The sequence below is a fragment of the Hyla sarda genome, chromosome 9 (genome assembly GCF_029499605.1).
Source record: "Hyla sarda isolate aHylSar1 chromosome 9, aHylSar1.hap1, whole genome shotgun sequence".
In the NCBI taxonomy this organism is placed as follows: domain Eukaryota; kingdom Metazoa; phylum Chordata; class Amphibia; order Anura; family Hylidae; genus Hyla; species Hyla sarda.
In genome coordinates this window covers 163,915,728-163,939,430 of record NC_079197.1, presented here as the reverse complement: position 1 = coordinate 163,939,430, position 23,703 = coordinate 163,915,728, and the positions used below count along the sequence as shown (strand labels likewise).

The 23,703-nt window shown below is 42.0% G+C and overlaps 1 protein-coding gene across 2 annotated transcripts; it reads left to right on the top strand.

Moving 5' to 3' along the window:
* The first annotated feature begins 179 nt into the window (after window positions 1-179).
* PPP1R10 (protein phosphatase 1 regulatory subunit 10) lies at window positions 180-23,303 on the top strand. 2 transcript variants are annotated; one of them, XM_056537676.1, is made up of 19 exons: window positions 180-319; window positions 9,372-9,489; window positions 9,579-9,665; window positions 10,280-10,415; window positions 11,139-11,190; window positions 11,283-11,360; window positions 11,492-11,662; window positions 11,785-11,887; window positions 17,059-17,168; window positions 17,318-17,418; window positions 17,508-17,655; window positions 18,265-18,420; window positions 18,519-18,765; window positions 18,875-18,950; window positions 19,210-19,398; window positions 19,557-19,683; window positions 20,811-20,936; window positions 21,447-21,536; window positions 21,988-23,303. In XM_056537676.1, the coding sequence occupies exons 2-19, from the start codon at window positions 9,383-9,385 to the stop codon at window positions 22,092-22,094; spliced, it is 2,211 nt and encodes a 736-aa protein (XP_056393651.1). In that variant the 5' UTR covers window positions 180-319; window positions 9,372-9,382; the 3' UTR covers window positions 22,095-23,303. The 2 variants fall into 2 exon arrangements, with proteins under 2 accessions (XP_056393651.1, XP_056393650.1); XM_056537675.1 differs by having other exon boundaries at window positions 21,447-21,872.
* Window positions 23,304-23,703: the final 400 nt, after the last annotated feature.

The window sequence follows — 23,703 nt, the reverse complement described above, 5'->3', positions numbered from 1 at the left end:
AATACAAAATCATCCACCATAGGGCGGTGTAGAATATAGAGTAACGTGGTAATAAACGCACTTAAAGCGATAAGCCAAGTCCTCTATAGAATCAAATTTTTAAGCAATTCAACTATAAAAGGGAAATAACCTGGATATTTTCCAACTTGTGTGAATTGCTACGCCCTTTCTAACATGGCGACCACAGCATTTTTTGTGTGGTCATAAATCAGGCACATTGTCTACTTCCTAAGGATACGTAACCCTGCCCCCTCCATTACTTTTCCTTCCTATTTAGCCCTATACCTACGTACGAAGCACAGGAGGAGAATTTTGGATAGTAAGTGTTCCTTTTTTTTGACCAAACTTGGAAAAAAAACAATCTTTTTTTTCCATACCTATAGATTTACACACAACCCAAAACCTATATTCCCCCCCCAACTTCATATAAGCCCATGCTGGGTTGAAATGACTTTATGAACCTTCAAATTAAGATTATTTTTGGACTTGAATCATTGAGGCAAGACTTAAAGCTGCAGAGAACTTTATACTCCCTTACTTTGCGCCAATCTGTGTATCTATAACTCGGCATGCATCTTCACCTTGACCGGTCCTCAGTATTAGTTTATCTATAGAGCTATATCATAAGAGGTTGGATAAGCGGGCGTTTATGAGCCGCAGGTATATATACACAGTTATGTTTTTTCCTTTAGGGATTATGAGCTCCCACACCAGAGATGAGGATTGGGAGCGGTGAAGCTTCATCTCTGTGTGGGAGACGACACTTATGATAAACAGGAGGACGAAAAAGGGAATATATAGGCGATTTTACCTGGATGAGGCAACCCCGACCCGAAAAGATCCATGAGCAATCTGTACATAAAGATTGCAGGGAGAGACGTTTTACAGAAAATGAACCTGAGGAGAAGTAGAGGGACGTAAATCAGTGACACGGAAGGGCTAGTATAATGGACGATGAGCTATGACATCTATGGATACCTTTATGTTTTACCTACTCCCTCGTTCGGCTTCTATGTTTTGGCTCTACCTACATATTACTGTAGTTACTGTCATTTTGGTGTCCTCGAAGGAATTAATATTTACACAGCAGTGGGTTCCAATTATCATTTTTTTCCGTCTATGGCAGCCGGGGCAACATTACCTAAGAGAATTGCATGCAATCTAGCAATAAAGATTGCCAACCTTAGGCAATAGGGATACTCCACTGATGACTGACGCATCTTAGGCTATAGGAATACAATATAGAGATGTTGTTCTGTTATTTTACTGTATAGACCTTAAGTTTTAGGACGTGCTTGGCATTTCATGATATCCATTCTGAGTTTTAACTGCTACAACACACATTTCATCTTTAATAGCTGTGAATAGCCATTTTATATATTTTTTTTTAATGTCTATATAGTTTTAGTTTGCAGAAAGGGTGGCAAATATGTTTTGTCTTATGGACAAATTTGCTATGTATTTATACATACATAACATAATAAATTTGAGTAGCCGTATTAGTCCAGAGATGCAGATGCAAATCATAAAATGTTGCAGTATCTTGTAATACCTTTTTTATTGGACTAACATAGCTTGTCTCTACAAAATTGTTAGTCCAATAAAAAAAGGTATTACAAGATACTGCAACATTTTATGATTTGCATCTACATACATATATATATATATATATTTTTTTTTTTTTAGTTAATACTGTATCTCATCTATATTTTTATCATGTTGATCTTTTTTTTTATTATTGCCTTCTCAAGCTTAAGATCTTTCTCCAAGATGGCTGCCGTGCTTGTTGTTTTTAATATCTAGCAAGTTCCAACAGCAAAATGGCTCCTGTCCTTTGCTTTGTTGCCAGCACAGGCAGACGGGGTTGTGCTGCAGTGGGTTTGGCCTCGTGATCAGCTTTAGGAACGCCCTCATTTCATCTACAGATGCCCTCTACTGGGCCAGACAGCTGAGAAGCATGATAGAGGAGGAGTGAGGCGAGACAGTAAAAAGTGTTGGGTCCTGCGACCGACAATACACTAAAGCTAGTTTTCTGTCTACAGTAGTACAGCCAATATATATATATATATATAATATATATATATTTTTTTTTATTTTAACAGGTGACTTATACAGTGAACATACTGATATTTATTGCTCTGTATGACACATACTGAGATATATATATGTGTGTGTGTGTATATATATATATATATATATATATATATATATATATATATATATGAAAATTAGGGGTGATGTGTATACAGTGACTGAACATACTGATAACTGATTGCTTTGTATGACGCATACTGCTCATTGACGTCTGCTGATCTGTATGATTCCTACTAATGACATTGTATTCTGTTCTAGCCAATACCGAAAAACACAGTAGATTTTTTTTGACAGCTGGAATTTATTTGTAATTGTTCTATACAAGTAAGCTTATATTTCCACTTCCTTTTTATCCCAGGTATGTCGCGATATTATTTTTTTTACATATTCATGAAAGAAAAAAAGCGGCAGTAGAATGCAGTTAGTATATTGATGAGTAGCGGTTTTCTCTGCTTGCTCGATATACTTGATATATGATCAGCTCTATACTCACTGCTGTATTTTTAGAAAATAGGCATAGACATGAATTGTCAAAGCCTATCTCACATCTACAATGTAATACCATTTTGTACATTTGGTAATACAGTTTGCATTTTTATTAGAATCTTATTTTCATAGTACAGTATATAGTTGGGTCATTGTTCGGACCTGTGTTATGAACCATTTAATCTGTTGCACATTCTACTCATGAATTGCATAAGATGAGGTTCCTTTATTCCTTAGATACAGCATTTCTGTGAAGTAGTCAGAGGTACATAGATGGTCGGCAGAATAACACCACTAGGTCCATCAAGTCTGCCCTTGTATTACTTCCTTATTTTTTATCTAAGAATATATATGTTTACCCCAGGCAGGTTTACTTTCACGTACTGTGGATTGACCAATCGTGTATGCTGGAAATTTTGTTCCAAGCAATTACTACTTCTAGTAAAATAGTTTTGATCTAAGCACCCAGAACCCCCCCTTCCCAAATAACCTTTGGTTGTTCCCCCTGTATTGTTATATAACAAATCTTCATCTAGAGTTCATTTGTTTTTTTTGCTTATAAGTTGTGAAATTTGAATCAAAGTTTTACTTAACAAGTAAATTTGTAATTTTTTAAATATTTTTGTGTTGCTGCTGATTTATGCCAATATTTGTCTTACAAGTATTTATAATGGAGCCTTTTAGCTTTGATCTAGGTGGTGCATAGGCCGGGAACTTTTTTTTTTCTTAGCACTGCACCTAGGATAGGTTTTACTTTGTCAGATTTCTTGCCATAAACGTCACCAGGAAACACGGGGTGAGTAACACGGAGCCAGTATTTGCGCTTTTGGTGGTGTAACGGCCGTATGAATGCATTTAGTGCACAGACATCTCTTACGGATGGTCCTTCAGATGACTCCAGCTCAAGTGTTGGTAAGAATTACCCCTAGTGTGCTTGTGCGTATGTATAAACGTATGAATGTGTATGATTACCCTTTTTCACGAGTAGTATTTTGGTCAGTTTGGAACAAACACACAGAAAAATGTTAATTGAAAGATTTGCATGTTTTAGACCCATGTCTAGTTTTAGCTATAAATACTTACCACAGTACTAGATGGGAAAGTCCTTTGGGTGGTTCCACACTGCATTTTATAGGGGGAAAAGCCACAGCAGTTTTGAGTGCCAAAGTGAGGAGTGGATCCCATATTTCTCATTCCTTCTGAATCCACCTTTTGGCCTAAAAACTGAATAAGCAACTAACACAAACTATTAAGTCACCGTTATGTCTGGACACAGGCAAAATCGGATGCTGTTCTGCCCTGGTCCCAGGGAATTTAGTGAATCGAACATAGTCTGCTGATGACTTTGTTTAGTTCAGTGGTTCTCAACCTTTTTTGCCTGAATACCCCTTGGCAGTCCATTCCCAAAAAATTGTAACCCCATATTAGAGACATTTTGTGATGTTTATAGTATAATTCATATGCTTTACTTTCCTCCATAACAGGCCCCCTGTTCTTCTCCCCTGTCCCCCAATTTACATGTGACGTCTTCTGTAACCGTTGTTGTTTACTTTTCTTCACTATGTGGCCTAGACCGCCATTAAGATTTCTCCCCATACAAGACTTCTCCACAGAACCAGCCAAACAAACATTTTAGGTTTCTTTCTGCAGTACAATACCCACCTATTTTACAAACTCCCCATGTTTGTCACACACAGTAATAGTACCTGCGTTGCGTCCCCATAAAGTTGTTAGGCCCCCTCTGAGTCCACAAATATAGCTGTAGGCCCCCAAACTGTCCCCTTATATAGTTGTAGGCCACCATACTGTCCCGCTTTGGTGCTCCACTACTCCTCTGTTCTGGGGACCTACTGTATTGCTATGGCTCATAGCAGTAGGTCTCCGGTCTGCAGGGGCAGTGGAGGAACAAAGCTGATGGTAGTTACCTCCCACAGCAGCCCAGTGCCCGCACTTCCCCTTTGCTGTCCTTCTGCTCTGCTCCTTGGTACAGCGACGTCAGCCGACCATTTCTTTTAAAGTGGTCCAGACCAGTGGCTGTGGCTGCCATCACTGATTTTTTTTTTTTTTTCAAGTACCCCCTGGAGAACTGCTAAGTACCCCTTGGGGTACTTGTACCCCAGGTTGAGAACCACTGGTTTAGTCCATGCCCGAAATATTTTAACATTTTTCTTGCGTGGATGTTTCCCACAGCAAGCAGTCACAGCTTTCTCTTTACAAGAGCAGTTAAGAGCTGAAGACTGAGCTCTGATTGCTGTGGGAGGCAAAGACTGGTAAACATGGCCCATAGTGTCTGCATATAAATGTTGCTTTAGGCTTCATTCACACGGCCGTCTAGACCTGTCCCGTTCTACTCCTGTTAAAAATAGAAACGGACTTTACAAAGAAAACAGACAATAACGGATGCAAACGGAAGTCATCCGTTATTGTTCAGTTAATAAACAAAAATTTTTTTGTTGTGAGCATGCTCAGAAGTAAAAACGGATCAAAAAACTGATTGATTGAAGAAACAGATGACATTAAAGGCTCATCCGTTTTCCATAGACTTCAATGTTAAATTTACTGTATCCTTTTTTTTGATGGGAGTAAAAATTCTACTTTTCTCCGGTAAAAAAAACAAACAGAAATGGGTGCAGACAGGTGCAAACAGATGTGAAAGGATTGTAAATAAATATTGACATCAATGGAACCTAAACTGGAAAAAAAAAAAAACGTGGACAGATGGCCTTAGTTGAAGGGGCTGTTTGGGGCAGATTTATAATAACCTGCCCATTGCAACCAATCAGATCACAGCTTAATTTCTAAAATTAAAGGAGAACTCTGGGATATGAAACATCCCCCTATCCTAAGGAAAGGGGATGAGTTTCAGATCGCGGGGGGGGGGTCCGACTGCTGGCCACCCCTCCCCGCGATCTCCCGTATGGGGCCCTCGGCTCTTTGATGAAATAGTGTTTCGACCACCACATGACGCGGTGGCCAACATGCCCCTTCAATACATTTCTATGGCAGAGGCGGAGACTGCTGAAAGCAGAGATCCGGCTCTGCTGTAGAAATGTATTGAGGGGGGTGTATTGGCTGCCACATCATGCTGTGGTTGGACACGCCCCCTGGCCACTGTCTGCCAGTGCCCCGTACAGGAGATCGCAAGGGTCTCCAGTGGTTGGACTCCCCGTGATCTGAAACTTATCCACAATCCTTAAGATTGGAATATGAAAACTCCCCAGAGTTCTCCTTTAAAGTTATTCTGTAAATTGTTGGAATGGGCAACAGTTTTTCATTGTTTCATAGATCCCCCTCTGCCCCCCCTTTAAACAGTGCTATTCACAATAACAGGCTATAGTATCTGCTCCATTCAAGTGAATAGGGCTGAAATGAAATACAAAACTCAGCCTATTGACGAACACCGTCTGGGGAGGGGAAAGCAGACTTAGTTTCTTATTCCATACAACCCTGGTAAGAACATGGACGACTGGTATGTGTGTGAATGTGTGCTGCTATATTACACATGAGCAGATTTGCTTAATAGTGTATCTGTCAATAAATAAAAAAAACTTGACATATCCTTGGGACATCGGTCAGGATCTGATTGTGCAGACACCGTCCGATTTAAAAAAAACTTTTAACATGTCCTAGAGACATGTTAAAACTATTGATCAGTTGGGGTCTGAAGACTCAGAACCCAACAGATCAGTAGAACAGCATGCAACTGCACTTCTCTCCCCCGCTCTGTCTATAAGACTAGGTCGGCACTATAGACTTATTGAGTTTGTCCTTGTCACGCAACACAGAGACAGGAGAGACCATGTTAAGTGTACACTTCTCCTGGCTTGTAATTTGTTGGGGTCTAAAGAATAAGGCTACATGCACATCACATCTGAGCTCCGCTTAAAGGATCTCTTTTGGCCTAACCATTTGAAAGGATGGGACTTGATCAGAGAAAAAATAATGCATGTCTGATTATTATTATTTTTTTTCTTCCTTCCTCTGCCTAACTCCTTAAAATGATGTACCCCTTTCATCTGTCAGAGCCCATTGGTGTCAGTTGAGCAAGTTCGGCGCTGAACGGGACTGAGCACAACGGCAGTGTGAACTTGGCCTTAGAACCTGACCAATCAAACACTTTTGTCTTTACAACCTATCAAGTTGTTTGTTTTTTTCTGTAACAGTGTCCATTTAGGTCAAATGAGCTTTGCACATCAGGGGAGATTTATAAAAGTAGTAGAAGAGTGGTGCAGTTGCCCAAGGCAACTATTCAGATGGTTTCTGTAATTTTCCCGAGGCCTTTAAAAAAAAAAAAAAAAAATTAAAGTAGCGATCTGATTGTTTGCTATGGGCAACTAGTCAACTTTCCTCTACACACGTTTTGATGAATCTCCCCCCACAATGCTCACGTTGATGCACTGAGTTTGCATTAGTTAAAAGTAACATCAATATGAATGCTTTTTGGCATTGCTTCATTAGCAAATAATCACCAAAAGACATGTTTTACAACTTCAGTCAGAGGCATAGGGGGCTATTGCTAATAAAATCATATATAAAGTACATAGGACCATCTTGTGTGTATGCGAGTTGACTTTCCAGCAAGTGTTTGTGTGTTCAGCTCCATCTCTGCAGGGAAATCTAAGAGCAGCGTCTCTCAGTGAGAGCGGAGGAGGAGGCTTGTATCCTACATTATAAAGTCTCTCTCTGTCTCCCCCTACCAGACAACAGAGGAAGAACAAAATGTTTAGTGTCAGCATGTATGACGCAAGCGCTAAAATACTCAGTTATCCGAAGTGCATGAAGCTAGGTCACTGCTATCAGCCTGTAGGAAGGACCCGGCTGCCTTAACATTTAGTAGAAACAAGCTATATAACTTTGTGCAATATCCTGCATTTGTTCTACTGCATTATATCCATTCTCCTACTTCATTGTTTATTTTTTTTTCTGTGACATTCATAGTAAGGCTAGAAATTAAAAACACTGACTGGACGTTCTCTGCACCCTTTCAGCTACTTGCCTCAATAATTCTAAACTCTGAGCCGACTGAGTCCAAAATGATGAGGAAACCAAAACCGACTGATATAATAGAAAAATATAATCTGTGTAATTTAATTCTGCGATTCTGTAATCTTCAGGGATTGTTCCCATTTCAGCTCTATATTCTGTTTGTTTTTTCTCTAAAAATGGGACTGGGTCCAACTTTTCTAAAAAGGAAGGTTCTCAATGTGCCACCTGCTGCATTAATTCACAACGGCAATATGGAGCTGAGATGGACAAGCCCTATGTCACAAAAGGGAATGGAATCCTTAAAAGTTTGGAAATGTTATCAAACTAGTACAAAAAAACAATGAAAAGTTTGCCTTCCTGGTTTTCTTCTGCCACCAACATGTATAATACCATGGCATTGCTGAACATTCATTATTAGGATTGAGATGATCAATATATAATTTTCATGAAGATTATACCTATCTGCAATGTCATCTTTAGTGCATGCTTATCGGCTTGTAAACTATATACAAGTATATAATTAGTATATATACTATAAGGCATTTCTGTAAGACTCGCTGTACAATTTACAGAACTAGCGCCACACAAAAGGAGCTATAGCGGTAGGACTAGATTCACACGTGATTGTGAAGTGCTGGCAGTGTATACACAGTGACTCCTGAAACGTTTGGTCGTAATGCAAAATAAATTGTATTGAAAAGCTTTTCAATGCCCCTGTATACAAAAAATACACTTTTTTTATGGCAGACATTTGCAGTTGTGTAGACTACACTTTGTCTACCTCTAACCATTCATTCTGCCACTGGTTTAAATGGCTGAACATAAACTCATGAACCTCCATGGGCATCTGGACTTTAAGCAAATGTTAGGCTTGCAGTTTTGTGGGAGAAAGTCTTATGTCTTATAGCCACAAAGTACCTAACATGTTTCCTCGTAGATATGACCTTAATGACAACAATATAAGAAAGTGTTCTAGCTGGGACAAATGAGGATTAAGGAGACATACGTGTACATATGAACTGTACCCTACTAAATAGTGAAGAGGGTTTATCCAGGATTAGAAAATCAACTGATTTGTTCAAAAACGGCACCATGTCTGTTTTCAGGTTATGTGTGATATTGCAGCTTAGTTCCATTGAAGTTGATTGAGCCATGTATTAATACCACACACAAGCGGAGGACAAGTGTGGCGCTGTTTTTGGAAGAATTTATTTTTAATTTTTTTCCCTATTCCTGGATAACACATTTTAATGAACCATATATTGGGGACTTTAAAGGTTCCCCCCCCCCCATGAATCACCATGTTCCTTACAATTATTTGGCTCTTTCACAAGGCCATATGGCTGGTCAGTTTATGAACTTTATAGTTACTGCCAAGAACAGGATAACATCCTGTGAAATCAGGAAAACCTTAAGAGAGACTTTCCTGATTTCATCCTTGGGTGACGTGTAGATCCATGTGGAGCTGCATTACAACCAAGAGTGTATTACATAAACATCTACAAGTTTTCTTATACTGGTATGTTCTCCCCAAAGCTGTAAATCATTGTAAAAATATTGGATAAAGGTGTCTTAGGTGACACAGACCACACCAGTAACAGCAAAGCCTTTTACAGTTTACTACTAGAACAGATGTCAATCCAATAGGGTTCAAATCTGCAGTCTTACTCTTAGAGATTAATTCTTCTAAAAAAAAAAAACTCAATCTGAACAGGCCTATTTCTGATTTCATATTCTACTGTATGTAAAACCTACTTTAAGGCAAATTGTAAATTATTGCCACCCCCTATTTCCTGTTTTACCAGCTGCTAACAATATGGGGTCCGGACCTATAGACCCCCTTGAACTCCTGAAGGGGTTAGACTGTTTCCTTGGGCAAGAAGGAGAAGTAAAAGCTGTTGATGCAATGACCAAAATTTACAAGTAAGTATAACTAGTGTCTCTTTATGCTCAACTCTACCTTGGTTTTCAATGTTATTTCTGTCTCTAACGGTTTCCAATGTTCTCCTCAGCTTAATGAAAGAATCTAAAAAGCTGGTGAGCCGCTGTATCTACCTTAACATTATCCTTCAGACACAAGCCCCGGAAATCCTATCTAAGTAAGTGGATTACTAATATTTAGACTTTTTTATTTTATTTTTTTTATTCCTGCTTTTTTGTATACACATGATCTCATATTACTCTGAACTGTGAATTATAAATATACAATTCCAACCATAATATATTAAAGGGGTACTGCGTGCCTAGACATCTTATCCCCTATCCAAGTCTATGGGAGGGGGCATGGCGGCTGTCATGCCCCCTCCCATAGACTTGCATTAAGGAGGCGGGCCGTGACGGCACAATACTCCAGCCCCGTGATCGTGAGTCATCGGACATGGAGCAATCTTCTCTTTGTGAGGCTGATGATAGGGGGTGCTGCATGAGAGATTGCGGGGGTCCCCAGCAGCGGGACCCCCGCAATCAGACATGTTGTCCCCCTATCCATAGGGGATAAGATGTCTTAGGGCCTGAGTACCCCTTTTTGACAGCCAGGGAGCGGGGAATATTGAAAATCTAGTTGGCCACTACCCACATGCTGAGTACATTATATTTTGCATTTTACTTAATCTGTTTTACCATTAAAACAAATGTCATAACTGTAAACAGGATTTAGAGTACATAATAGCCATCGGGTGGAATATGAAACTAAAGCCTTTGTTTTGGCTTTCAGGTTTATTCGTGTTGGCGGATACAAGTTGCTGAATAACTGGCTGACTAATGCCCGCACCAATAACAACAGCCCACTGCTACATCAAATTCTTCTCACACTGCAGCACTTACCTCTAACTGTGGACCACCTCAAGCTGGTAAAAAATTAATGCATATTTATGGGTATATTCACAAGTGGCATATTTCTTAGGAACAGGTTTTCAGTCTCTAATTTCTGCAATAAATCTTTCATGTGTGCATATACTCTTAAGACTAGAGAGAAAAATAATTGTTTCGGCTCAGTCTAAACCAGTGTTTCCCAACCAGGGTGACTTTAGTTGTTGCAAAACTACAAATCCTAGAATGCCTGGGCAGCTTTTGGCTGTCCAGGCATTCTAGGAGTTGTAGTTTTGCAACACCTGGAGGCACCCTGGTTGAAATACTGTTCTAAACTCTTCAGTAATTGCTAATATCTTACTCCCTGCCGTTGGATATAGAAAGAGTCCCGTCTATAACTTGGAGTTAAAATATTCTGTAGGTAGCTTGTAAAAGTCTAATTTATCTGCAGTGCCACCATGGGTAAAGGAAGTATTACACAGAAAACCGATGGAAATTCCTGAATGTATACCAGCTTCTCCAGAGAGAGAGAAATAGGCTCTTGTAGCTGCTCTGTGATGAGTTATAGCTGAGGGATACTGAACTGGGACTCTATTAACCCAGTTTCTTAAAAAAAAAAAAAGTATTAAATAAAATTGGGTTCCCTTTATTCAATTGTTTGACACACATTAGAACCTACTTTTTAAATGTTAAATTAGTGTTAAACTGTTCAGCTCTGTAGAGATTTTATATTCTCTAACATTTTTATTGTTTTATCTCCACAGAACAACACAGCAAAATTAGTCAAACAACTCAGCAAAACTAGTGAGGATGAAGGTAAGGTATCATGTAACCACCAGAGCCTGCTATATTGTATTGTATTAAAGGAGAAAAATCTAAATTGAGTTCTCCATTTTATTTTCTCTCAGAGCTTCGAAAGTTAGCGTCGGTTTTGGTCGGTGACTGGATGAATGTTATCCGAACTCAAAGCAACCTCCTACCTCCAGGTAAGATGAAATTTCTTTCTGTCACTCAGGGATAAAATAAAATGCTTGTCTTTATGGTGTATCTGAGATTATAAGGATCAAGTCCCCTCAACTAACTTTCTTGTGTTTCTTTTTTTCTTTTACACTCATAGAAAAGGAAAAAAAGAAAAAGAAAGAAGATGCAAAAGTGCGATCACCAGTGGCTGATAAGTCTGCAGAGGTTAAAGCTGAATCTCGAGTTGAAGATCTAGGTGATAAGAAGAAAGAGAAACCAAAAATCCAGCGCACTACAGCCCCAAGTCATGCGAAGTTCAGATCTACCGGTAGGTTGCCACTTCTATAAGTACTTCTAGTTGTATGTTTGTTTTTTTTCCTCATAAATGAGTACATTTATGTTTTACAGACAACGTATTCAATTTGTATATTTTTATTCTTTTTCTGTCAGGTCTTGAAGTTGAAGCTCCATCTCCTGCCCCAATCAAGAAACCAGCAACTGTTCCAGTTATTTCTGACAAATACTTGAAACCAGTCCCAGTAAAGAGGCAAGGGTAAGCAAGATGACTGACATTCTGACTGCACAAAAAGGAAAAGGCCCCAGGAAATATTAATTATATAAAAAAAGAATAGGGGATTGTCCAGTTTAGAAAACTTCAATATATCCTCTTAGTGAACTTTTGGGGTTAATAGAGACAGCATCGGTTCAGGATCTTCATTTCTTGGGTGGTTATGCAGGAAAATTGGCTCCATTGGGGGACACAGACCATGGGTATATGCTGCTGTCTCTAGGCAACAGAAAAGTGTGCTCCTCCAAGCAGGGTATACGTGCCTCCAGGTCACTGAGCTAATCCGTTTTAACTTAGTGTCTAAGGAGGTGGACACTGGTCTGGGGTTTTCCCCAAACCAGGTCTCTTATTTTTATTTTCCCTAGGTTAGGAGACTCAGAGGACCGATCGGACACGGTGAACTCATTGGTTTCGGCCATAAGAGACACCTTTCACCTAGAGGACCCAGGAACTTCGGACATAGCTCCAGAAGTTTCCTTTCATCGTTCCTTTCCTTTTGTTGGCCTGGAGGCATCCTGACAAGAAGTTTCAGGGAACAAAGAAAGTTCTAGCGCGATATCCATTTGCCGAGGACCTTAGCCAGCGACCTTAGCAGAGACCTTAGCAAAGTATGCCTTCGAAGCAGCGGGTTCCTCCCTGCTTCCTGCCTTCGCTTCTGCCTGGATGTTGAAGGCCCTTTCGGTTTGGTATTCCCAACTGTCAGGGTATTCTTTCAGGATCCCCTCCGGAGGAGCTGTCGGCTCTAGCTCTCCAGTGCTCTAAAGCCGGAGACTTTGTGTTCTGCTTCCATGCAGTCAGCCCGCTGTGCTGCCTTTGCCACTGGAAACCTGGTAGCCCTCCGTTGCTCCATATGGCTTAAGGCATGGAACGCGGATGCCGCCTCCAAGAAATCTCTCACTGAGATCCCATTTACCGGTTAATTAGATTATCTCAGAGGCGATGGGTGGCAAGAGTTCTTTACTGCCCCAAAACCAGGCTAGCACTTCTTCCCGTAGGAAGTCCTCTTCTTTCTGGCCCTTTTGGACTTTTTGTACCATTAAAGGGTCTGGGCAGGCGCCTTCACGGGACAAAAAGGTTCCCACCTTCCGGGCGCCCCCCACTTGGAAGTCGGACAACCGTTCCGGCCATTTGGCGGCCAAATCGTGAAGCCGCAAACCAACTTCTTCGAGACGTCTGGACTGCGCACATTCAGGACTCCGCATACCGGATAGAATTTGCCTCCCTTCCGAGGGATCGTTTTTTTTCAGTCCCGGGCCCCCCGGTCTCCTTCACTAGCGAGGGAATTTTGGGGGGCTCTTCAGTCCCTTCTTATCCAGGGGGTCATTGTCCCGGTTCCTTCCAGGGAACGATTTTGGGGTTTCTATTCCAATCTTTTTCGTGGTGCCCAAGAAAGTCGGTTCTGTGCGGCCAATCTTGGATCTCAAGCGTCTCAACCAACATCTTCTAATCTGTCATTTCCGTATGGAATCTCTCCATTCAGTGGTGGCGTTCATGGATCAAGGGGAGTTTCTTTCCTCGGTGGACATCAAGGATGCCTACCTACATGTTCCAATATTTCCCAGCCATCAGCAGTACCACCACTTTGCGGTGCCAGAGGGTCATTTTCAATTTGTAGCGCTCCCCTTCGGCCTGGCCACCGATCCACGGGTCTTTACCAAGATCCTGGTGCCCGTGATTGCCCTGTTACGGTCAAGAGGGGTCTCAGTAATCCCTTACTTGGATGACCTCCTCATCAAGGCTCCCACCAGAGCCCAGAATCTGGAGAATGTGGCTCTCACTCTGCAGCCTTTATCTCGCTTCGGGTGGATGGTCAACCGGAACAAGTCTGTCCTCTCCCCCACTCAGTCTCTGGTCTTCTTGGGGCTTCAATTCGACACGGACTCTGCTCGGATTCGCCTTCTGCCGGACAAGCGACTGACTCTCGTCGGGAGTCTGCTCCCTTCGGAAGCCTGCCCCAGTCTCCATCCGTCTTTGCATGGAAGGCCTGGGTCGGATGGTGGCAGCCATGGAGGCCGTGCCCTTTGCCCAGTTTCATTACCGCCCTCTTCAACTGGCGATTCTCTCCCGGTGGCACAGGTCTCCTCTGTCTCTCGACCGCAAGATTGTTCTCTCTCGACGGTCTCGTCAGTCTCTTCTCTGGTGCCTCCGGTCCCCCCTACTTCTTCAGGGGCAATCATTCCTTCCCCTCCACTGGCAGGTGGTCACAACAGATGCCAGTCTGTCGGGCTTGGGCGGTGTTTTCAGGGACCGGACGGTTCAAGGCCGCTGGTCTCCCCGAGTAGCCCTTCTTTCCATAAACATCTTGGAACTGAGGGCGATCCATCTTTGCCTGCTTCATTGGGAGTCCCTGCTTCAGGGCCTCCCTGTCCGTGTCCAGTCGGACAACGCCACGGCCGTGGCGTACATCAACAGGCAGGGCGGCACTCGTAGCTCAGCAGCCATGGCCGAAGTGATGAAGATTCTCCTCTGGGCAGAACACATGGTTCCGGCCATTTCGGCGACTCACATTCCGGGAGTGCTCAACTGGGAAGCGGATTTTCTCAGCCGGTCCTCGGCCGACCCCGGCGAGTGGTCTCTGCATCCGGAGGTGTTCACACAGATCTGCGACCTCTGGGGCACTCCAGACGTGGATCTCTTCGCGTCTCGACACAACCGGAAGATTCCTCAGTTTGTGTCGAAGTCCCGGGACCCCTTGGCCCTAGCGGTAGATGCCTTGGTGTTTCCGTGATCGGGTTTTGCCCTGCCCTATCTGTTCCCTCTCCTTCCCAGGGTCCTGAGGAAGCTCAAAGCAGAGGGCGTCCCCGCCAATCTCGTGGCTCCAGACTGGTCCCGGAGGGCGTGGTACGCCGACGTGGTCAGGCTCCTGGACGATGTTCCGTTGCGCCTTCCTCTTCGTCCAGACCTACTGTCAAAGGGTCTCCTTTGTCACCCCAGTTTACAGTTGCATTTGACGGCGTGGCAGTTGAGACCGCGGTTTCTCTTCACAAGTGATTCGCACCATGCTCAGGGCTCGCAAGCCTTCTGCAAAAATTTACTACCGTACCTGGCGGTCTTATTTTCGTTGGTGCGAAACTCAGGCCTTCTCTCCTGTTACCTTTTTCCGTTCCCCGTCTTCTCTCCTTTTTGCAGTCGGGGTTGGAACAGGGGCTGGCTCTCGGCTCCCTTAAGGGTCAGGTTTCGGCCTTTTCTATTCTTTTTCAGCGTCCTCTGACGTCCAATTCTCATGTCCCGACCTTTCTCCAAGGTGTGGCACATGCTGCCCCTCCTTATCGGTCCCCTTCTCCCCCTTGGGACTTAAACCTGGTTCTAGGTGCCCTGCAAGGCGCACCCTTTGAACCTCTCAGGGATATTCTTCTTAGCCCCCTTTCCTGGAAGATGGCGTTCCTTATAGCTATTACCTCCATTCGGAGAATGTCTGAACTGGCAGCTCTTTCCTGACGCTCTCCTTTTCTGGTGATTGACCTGGACAAGGTTGTTTTCTGTCCGGATCCTTCCTTTTTACCAAAGGTCGTTTCGTCTTTTTATCTCAATGAGGAAATCGTCCTTCCATCCTTTTGTCCCGCTCCTTCTCATCCCAGGGAGCGTTTACTCCACAAACTGGATGTGGTGCGGGCGGTTAGGACCTATCTCTCTGTCACCTCTTCCTTTCGTCAGTGCGATTCCTTTTTCGTCCTTACGGAAGGTCATCATAAGGGACAACCTGCTTGCAAGGCCACCATTTCTCGATGGATCCGATCTGCTATTTCAGAAGCTTGCCGCTGCACAGGGAAGATCCCACCCTTCAGGGTTTTGGCTCATTCCACCCGTTCTGTTGGGGCATCCTGGGCCCTCCGCAACAAGGCCTCGGCCTCGCAGATCTGTAAAGCGGCCACCTGGTCGTCTTTGCACACTTTCTCCAGGTTCTACCAGGTTCGTACCTTTGCATCGGCGGATGCTAGTCTGGGCCGTAAAGTGTTGCAGGCCGGAGTGGTACAACTGTCTGCCTGACAGATTCTCTGCCCACCCAAGGGACTGCTTTGGTACGTCCCATGGTCTGTGTCCCCCAATGGAGCCGATAGAGAAAAGGAGGTTTTTTTATGCTTACCGTAAAATCTTTCTCGTAGGATCCATTGGGGGACACAGCTCCCACCCTTTTCTGGTGTTCCTATTCGGTTATCTGTCCGAGGGTGTGTTCAATTATTTTTTCTTCTGGTTCTCGGACAGTTCATGGCTTTTTCTTTTGAGCTTTTGGTCTTCTCCTATTGCTCTGGGTCTAAAACTGATTAGCTCAGTGACCTGGAGGCGGGTATACCCTGCTGGGAGGAGCCGACTTTTATGTTGCCATAGTGTCAAGCCTCCTAGAGACAGCAGCATACACCCATGGTCTGTGTCCCCCAATGGTTCCTTCGAGAGAGAGAGAGAGAGATTTTACGGTAAGCATAAAAAAAAATCTCCTTTTCCAGGTTCCCCCACAGGCTACTGTTGATCACTGGAGGTCCTAGCAGGGAACACTTCATCAGCTTATTGTCAAGGGACCCTTCTAACATGTAGGGGTTGTTCTAAGTGGAGATCCTTTTCATGTTGGTCATACATATTAAATGAATGGGGGAGATTTATCAAAACCTGTGGAGAGGCAAAGTTGCTGAGTTGCCCATAGCAACCAATCAGATCGCTTCTTTCATTTTTCAGAGGCCTAGTTAAGAATGTAAGAAGTGGATTGGTTGCTATGGGCAACTTTGCCTCTGCACAGGTTTTGATAAATCTCCCCCAATGTATGCTAAAACTCATGGTTGGAACCAGCCAACCTTCTAGTGCGTATGAGGATATCCCGACTCTCTCTAGGAGCTAATGTCTGGGAAAAGAAGGCAAATGTAAGATTGCTCAGAGGGAGAAAATTAGTTTGTTCAGCTGGGCCCAGCTTGACTGTAAATAGAGTAGTCCATAGGGATAGCTACTAATGGGTGTATGGCCACCTTTTTAATCAGGTTGTAGAACAATAGGTGTCATACTTTTATAATAAAGTGCAGCTGAGAATCATCCTGGAGTATTCAATACTTTTAATCTTCCAACCTGTGTTTAAAAACAGCATTTTTGTAGGGGTACTTCATGAAGTTGTTCCCTTACAGCATTTGGCTTATTAATGTACTTTATCACTTACTCCTATATTATCTCACCAGGCCTGTACCCTCTGCCACCGATGCTGCCCCTGCTGAGAAAAAATACAAACCTCTTAATACTACACCAAATGCTGCCAAAGAAATCAAAGTCAAGATCATTCCCCCTCAGCGTATGTATCAAGCCTCAACAGTTCTCTATATTATCGGCTTCCTGGTGTTTTATTATATTTCATGTAAATCGTGGGATCCCCTCCAAAAGTACTTTTCCTTTGTGTTGTTACCCTCAAATAATCAATTCCATTCTTTTTTTTTTTTCCAGCTATGGAAAGTTTAAATTTTCTGGATGCACTTAATTCTGCCCCTGTTCCTGGAATAAAGATCAAAAAGAAGAAGAAAGCAGTTTCTCCAACCAGTAATAAGGTTAGTCGGTGGAGTTTCTTGGCCCATTCTTAACTGTAGGCAGTTATGTCTTATCTGTATCCTTATTATATTACTTTTTGTACTTGCAGTCAAGTCCATTTGACAGCAAGTGTCAAGGAGATACAACCAATGTGAGCAAGCCATCTTCTCCCGATCCTGAGCCACCAGCTGAAGGGATGGATGTGGAGAGACCTGGAACCCCAGTTCCTGCTGTAGAACTTCCAGAGCCCATGGAAAGTAAGTCCTAGTCCTGAAGATTTCTTTTTCACAATGTCTCCTTTCTAGGTCTATAATTAAAGGGCATGTGTCATCAGAAAATGACCTATTGTTTAAAGTTTTTGTGTCAACCTAAAAAATTAAAATTTTTCATTTTTATATTTTAAAATACTCCTGAAATCATGCAGTTTTCATTCTGACCACAAGGCCTAAAACTAAGCTGGGACTTTCTGTTCTGTACAGATCACTTCCCAGCATTATCCTCTGTCATCAGACAGGAATACCATAAAAGGTGATAACAAAGGGACACTCGCAATTAATGTTACTCACAGCTCAGCCCCCCCCCCCTTCTAGAATGCAAAGGCCACTGAGCACACCCAGACACCTTTTCAATTGATGTAAATAGGACAGCTATAGTATATTTTCACCTATGTCACTGTGAAGCATATCTCTAAAAGCTGTTAAAACCAGTTCAGACAAAATGGCAGCCCCAATAATAATGTAAAAAATACAGAAAATAGAAACCAATTAGAAAAAAAAAACATATTTGAGTCTATAATCAATAAAAGAAAAAAAAGAAAAAAAACTCCTAGGTGATGCAACCCACTTACATTTGCTTTGTTATTTTAGCTTCTGTTCCTGCACCTGAGTCAACAGAAGTGAAGCCCAATGAACCAGAAGTCCCTCAATTAACTAAGAAGGGAAAGAAGAGAAAGACAGTCAGCTGGCCGGAAGAGAGCAAACTGCGGGAGTACTTCTACTTTGAGCTGGATGAAACAGAGAGAGGTACAGTAAAAACTGCTGCATGCCAAATAAATCCTTATGCTTATCAACATACCTAGTGTCAACTTCATTCACTATAATTCTATATTTTTCATTTATAGTCAATGTAAATAAGATCAAGGACTTTGGTGAAGCTGCCAAACGGGAAATGCTAATGGACCGCCGCGCATTTCAAAATGCACGGCGGCTTAGTCATGATGCTATGGAAGAAGTCACACCCTGGATACCACCAAGACCCTTATTGCTTCCAGGAGCTCTTGTACAAGTTGGCAGCAACAGCACTGAGAAACACACCCAAGCCGAGCGAGAGATGGGTATTCTGCAGGAAATCTTTCTATCCAAAGAGAGGTACGTACATTTCTAGCTGTGGTTTCTTTGTTATGAAAATGTTATCACTTCAAAATAACACTAATGTGTAAATGGATGTTTTAATTTTATTTTGTCTTACACACCACAGTGTTCCTGACACACCTCATGAGCCGGACCCAGAGCCTTATGAACCTTCCCCTCCAAAGCTCATTCCACTGGACGAGGTACGTTCTGAATAGGTTTCAGTTCTCCCCATACAGATATTTTAATATGATTCCCTTCCTTACTGGCTTAATTGCCACAACTAGTTTGCATGTGCCCATACAATCATGGACCTGCAATACTTGCAGATGGGGTTGGTGCCTTTGACGTTACAGTCTTTGAGCCATAAGTGCAGCATTTTCACTAAATGCATCAATGCTTTTTACCTATTTTTACTAAACAGTTGAATATTTATATTAACCAATTTAAATTCTTCCTTAGGATTGTTCCATGGATGATGGGTCATATATTGAGCCTATGGATCAAAGTGGAGCTTCTCTATCTCCAGATTTGTCGGGCGGTGCTAAATTGCCTCCTGTGCTTGCTAACTTAATGGGCAGCATGGGTAATGCAAAGGGCCAATCTTGTCCCTTGCCAGACACAATGCAGGAGATCCTGACCTCCATAATGGTAAGAAAATGTTTAATGTAAGATCTTTTATATACAGCTCTAGAAATGAATGAAGCAATGAGTAAAACCAGAGAGCTGTGTATATGTGTGTGTGTGTATATATATCTCCTAGCTGTATATATGTATAAAATTGTTTGTTTTTTTTGGTCCTTTAATAGAGCGTCCAAGGCAATGCAAAGACAGAGGATTTGATGAAACAGCCTGATTTCTCAGATAAAATCAAACAACTTCTTGGATCACTACAGAATCAGACACAGAATCCGAGCCAGGCACCACCAGGATCATGTAAGAAGCACAATGTTGCTTTGGATTAACACCTTAAGGATGCAGGGTTTTTGCACTTTAGTTTTTTCCTCCTTTTAAAATCATAACCCTTTAAATTTTGCACCTAAAAATCCATATGATGGCTTATTTTTTGCACCACCAATTCTACTTTATAATGACATCAGTCATTTTTCCCAAAAATCTACAGCGAAACCAAAAAATAATAATTTTTTCATGATATAAAAAGTGACTGTACGCCATTGACCATAAAGTTCAATTAATGATATATTTTTATAGTTCGGACATTTACGCACTACCACGATACCACGTTTATTTTTATTATGGTTACATATTTTTTATATGGAATTTGGGAAAAGGGGGGTGATTTAAGCTTTTAATAAGGAAGGGGAATGTGTGTGTTTTAAAACTTTTTTTTTTTTTTTTTACACTTTTAGTCCCCTTAGTGTACTTTTAGAAGGAATCATTAGATTCCTCATACATATCAATGTGGTTCATCCAGGCTTTATCATTTATCATTCTCAGCGCAGAAGCCAGCTTAGGAGGAGAGGTAAGCCCTCCGGCTACCTCAGAAGTGGATCGCACCCCTGCGATTGCGCTGGGGGGGGGGCGATCCACCAAACTGTACCACCAGGGAGCGTTTAAATGTCCCTTTAGACAGTGGCAATCTAAAGGGTTAATAGCCATCCGCTGCAATCGCCGCATGTCGGCTATTAACACCTAGCTACAAGAGTCAGCTGGAGGCCGACTGGTATGACGAGAGCTCGAGTCGGGAGCCCGCGTCATACAATGGTTGCCGTTAATAAATACCCCCCCCCCCACACACATATTTATATGCATTACTTATTACATTGTATATCTGCACTTAAAGCAAAACAATGATAATTAGAAGAGAAATGGACCTGGATGAAAAGCACAGAATGATTACTTAATAGGGAAAGGTTGTTATATATAGTTACATTTTACATGTGTAACTACAATATATTCTTCTTTGTGGCATGCTGTACTATCCGAATTGTCCCTTTTTAAACACCGTAGTCTAGTACAATTTTAGTTCATGGAGAATTTCGGGTTTTTTTTTACCTCAGGTAACTGCAGTCAAACTAATATATACATTTTTATTTTTATAGCTGGACCTGGAATGGCAGGACCAGTGCCAGCCAACAATGGCTTTCCACCACCAGGACCCAAAAATCCACAGCAGCCACCACCACCTCAGCATTTTCCACCCCCTGGGCCAGGTGGACCTTACCCAGGTAGATATATAACAAAAAAAACTTTGTATATTATTTTTTTTTTGTTTTACATTTTTAATTATTTAACATCAGATTATATGTTTCTGATTTGAATAAAACTAATAGGCATCGTCTTGATTAAAGTGTTTGTACAGGCCCAATTGCTTACCCTCATGATATGTCATCATTATTAGGTGGGAGTCAGATTCGTGGCATCCCTGGTGATAAGCTTGTTTGAAAGAGCCACAGTAATGTCACTGCCAAGGGAACGGAACAGAACAGCACTGCAGTACCTTGCACTGACACTTTAAATAGTATAGCGATTTCAAGTAGGAGTTCATCCAAACAAGCACTTCTTTCCCTTCAAACAGCTGATCACTGGGCATGTCGGACCCCTGCAAATGTAATAGTGATGCTTATTTTGAGGATCGGACATCAGTTTTTAAAGGCTGGAAGAACCCTTTCTTATGATGACTTGTTTATTTTACATGGTACTTCTGCATTACTCAAAATATAATTTTGTTTTTAAAGGGCCACATGGACCCCCTGGTGGTCCACGGATGATGGGACCACCTCCTCCCAGAGATGGTTATTGGGAACCACCACCTAATGACATGAGAGGTGAACATCACGAAAACATGGGAGGAAGGGGAAGAATGAGAGGAGGAGGCGATAGAGGACATCCTCCTCCATTCCACAGAAATCGGGGTGGAAGAGGAGGTGACCCAGGATACAGAGGGAGAGGTGGAAGAGGTGGTGAAAGGGGACCTCCCGGTAGAGGAAGAGATGGACCTCATGGAATGGAACATAGAGGTTACGGTGGAGAACACAGGGGTCACGGTGGAGAACATAGGGGTCACGGTGGAGAACATAGGGGTCATGGTGGAGAACATCGGGGTCACGGTGGAGAACATAGGGGTCACGGTGGAGAACACAGAGGGCACGGACATGGTGGAGGTAAGAGAGCTGCAACTTCTGCAGAGATTTTGCAATATCAGTTTCTTTATGCTTATTCACTGTCTGATTTTACTGTCCCATTAAAAAAAAAAAATCTCTCTCCTTCTGTTCTTAGATATGTCTCTTCGCCCTGTCTGTCGGCACTTTATGATGAAAGGAAATTGCAGATATGAAAATGGCTGTGCCTTCTACCATCCTGGCATCAACGGCCCCCCTCTATAGTAACCTTCCAAAGACCATTTTAATCAGTGTTTTCCTGGAAGAAATTGAACAAGCAACTTGAGAATTCTTGTTGGATTTTCTTTTTATTATGGCTTCTGTGAGGCCCCAAACCTCTCCCCCACGAGGATTAGATCTGAGAAAAGAGCAGCTAATTCCACCTGCCTCACATTACCTTTTTGACTTTACTTGAAATAACATTTAAAAAAAAAAAAAGAGCCTAGTACCAATCACAGAGTGATCTTGGGATTCTTACCTATTCCGTTGACTGCAGATTATAAAGGATGGAAATGTCCATTCAATCCCTAAGATGAAGGATTAGCGTTGGGATGGGGGAGGTGTATTGGAAGCAAGAAATGCTATTGCGAGCAGAAAGAAAGCAAATTATGTGGTTAAAGGAGAAGAGACCTCTCCCATTTGTGTATTTTTTATTTTATTTTTTGTCTCCCGTTTCCTCTCTCGCTTTCTTATTGCTCACTTGCACCTTTTACAATTCTCCCATACAATTTTACCCTTTCTCAAGAAATCTTCCAACCCTGTGTTAACACTAAAGCAGTGCTTTGTGACTCGATGTTGTATTCAGCTCTGCTTCATTGTTCTTAATGGACCTTCTAAGAATGAGTATTACACTGACTAAAAGCCCTACACTAATGTGGGAAGACGTCTAAGGACACGTATCATATGGACTCCTTTACTGGCTTTGGAAACCACTGACTCTTTTTTGACCACTTTTTTTTTTTTTTTAAATAATATGTATAATGTCAAATTGTAATGATGCTGAGCATCTGTACAATGTATATACTTACCATGCTGCTCTGTGAATGTACAGGGTATCTATATACAAATAATGCCGAGTGTTTATACTGTTGTGGCCTACACGTGAGGAGTGATTCGCTGTCAATCAGTATACAATGAGGATTTTGCTGTTTCGATACCACTTCAATATGGTCTTTGTCATTAACCCTTCCCAGAACGTATATATTTAAATGCAGTATTAACAGGGCACGCTCTGGCCTTTGTACCCTTTGACATCACAGGATGGGAGAGGGCAGAGTCCTATCCTGTAAACTTGTTTTCTGTGAAAACTGTCCAAGAATATATTGTATTTCTTTTAATTGTTACTTGCTTTTTATGGGCACCTAGAGGGAGCCCTGACTCCATGGTTTTCTTTTGTATACTTTGTAAATGATAAATAAACCAAATGAGAAGGTGTATTGAACAGTACTATAGTTAAAGACTTACAAGGAAAGTATTAGATCTTTAGTCTTGTACACGATTACATTGCTCAAAAAAAAAAAAAGAAAATTAACACATTTAGTCAATTAAAGTGCCACAATATGTAAAGACAAGATGGGTCTTCAGGTCTTCGGCATCATGTGTGAAAATTCATTTAAAATCTATAGCTTTATTAAACATACTTTGAAAACATAACATCACCTACTCATAGCATCAATGTCAGACATTGCTAGCAGCTCCTTCCAGTAGTCTGAATGGAGTGAGCTCCAATGCTGGCTATCTATATAGATGCCATTGCTAATGCTGGCAGCGGCATCTGGACAATTACAGGGGGAGATGTAACACAACCTGTGTAGAGAAAAAGTTGCTTATTTGC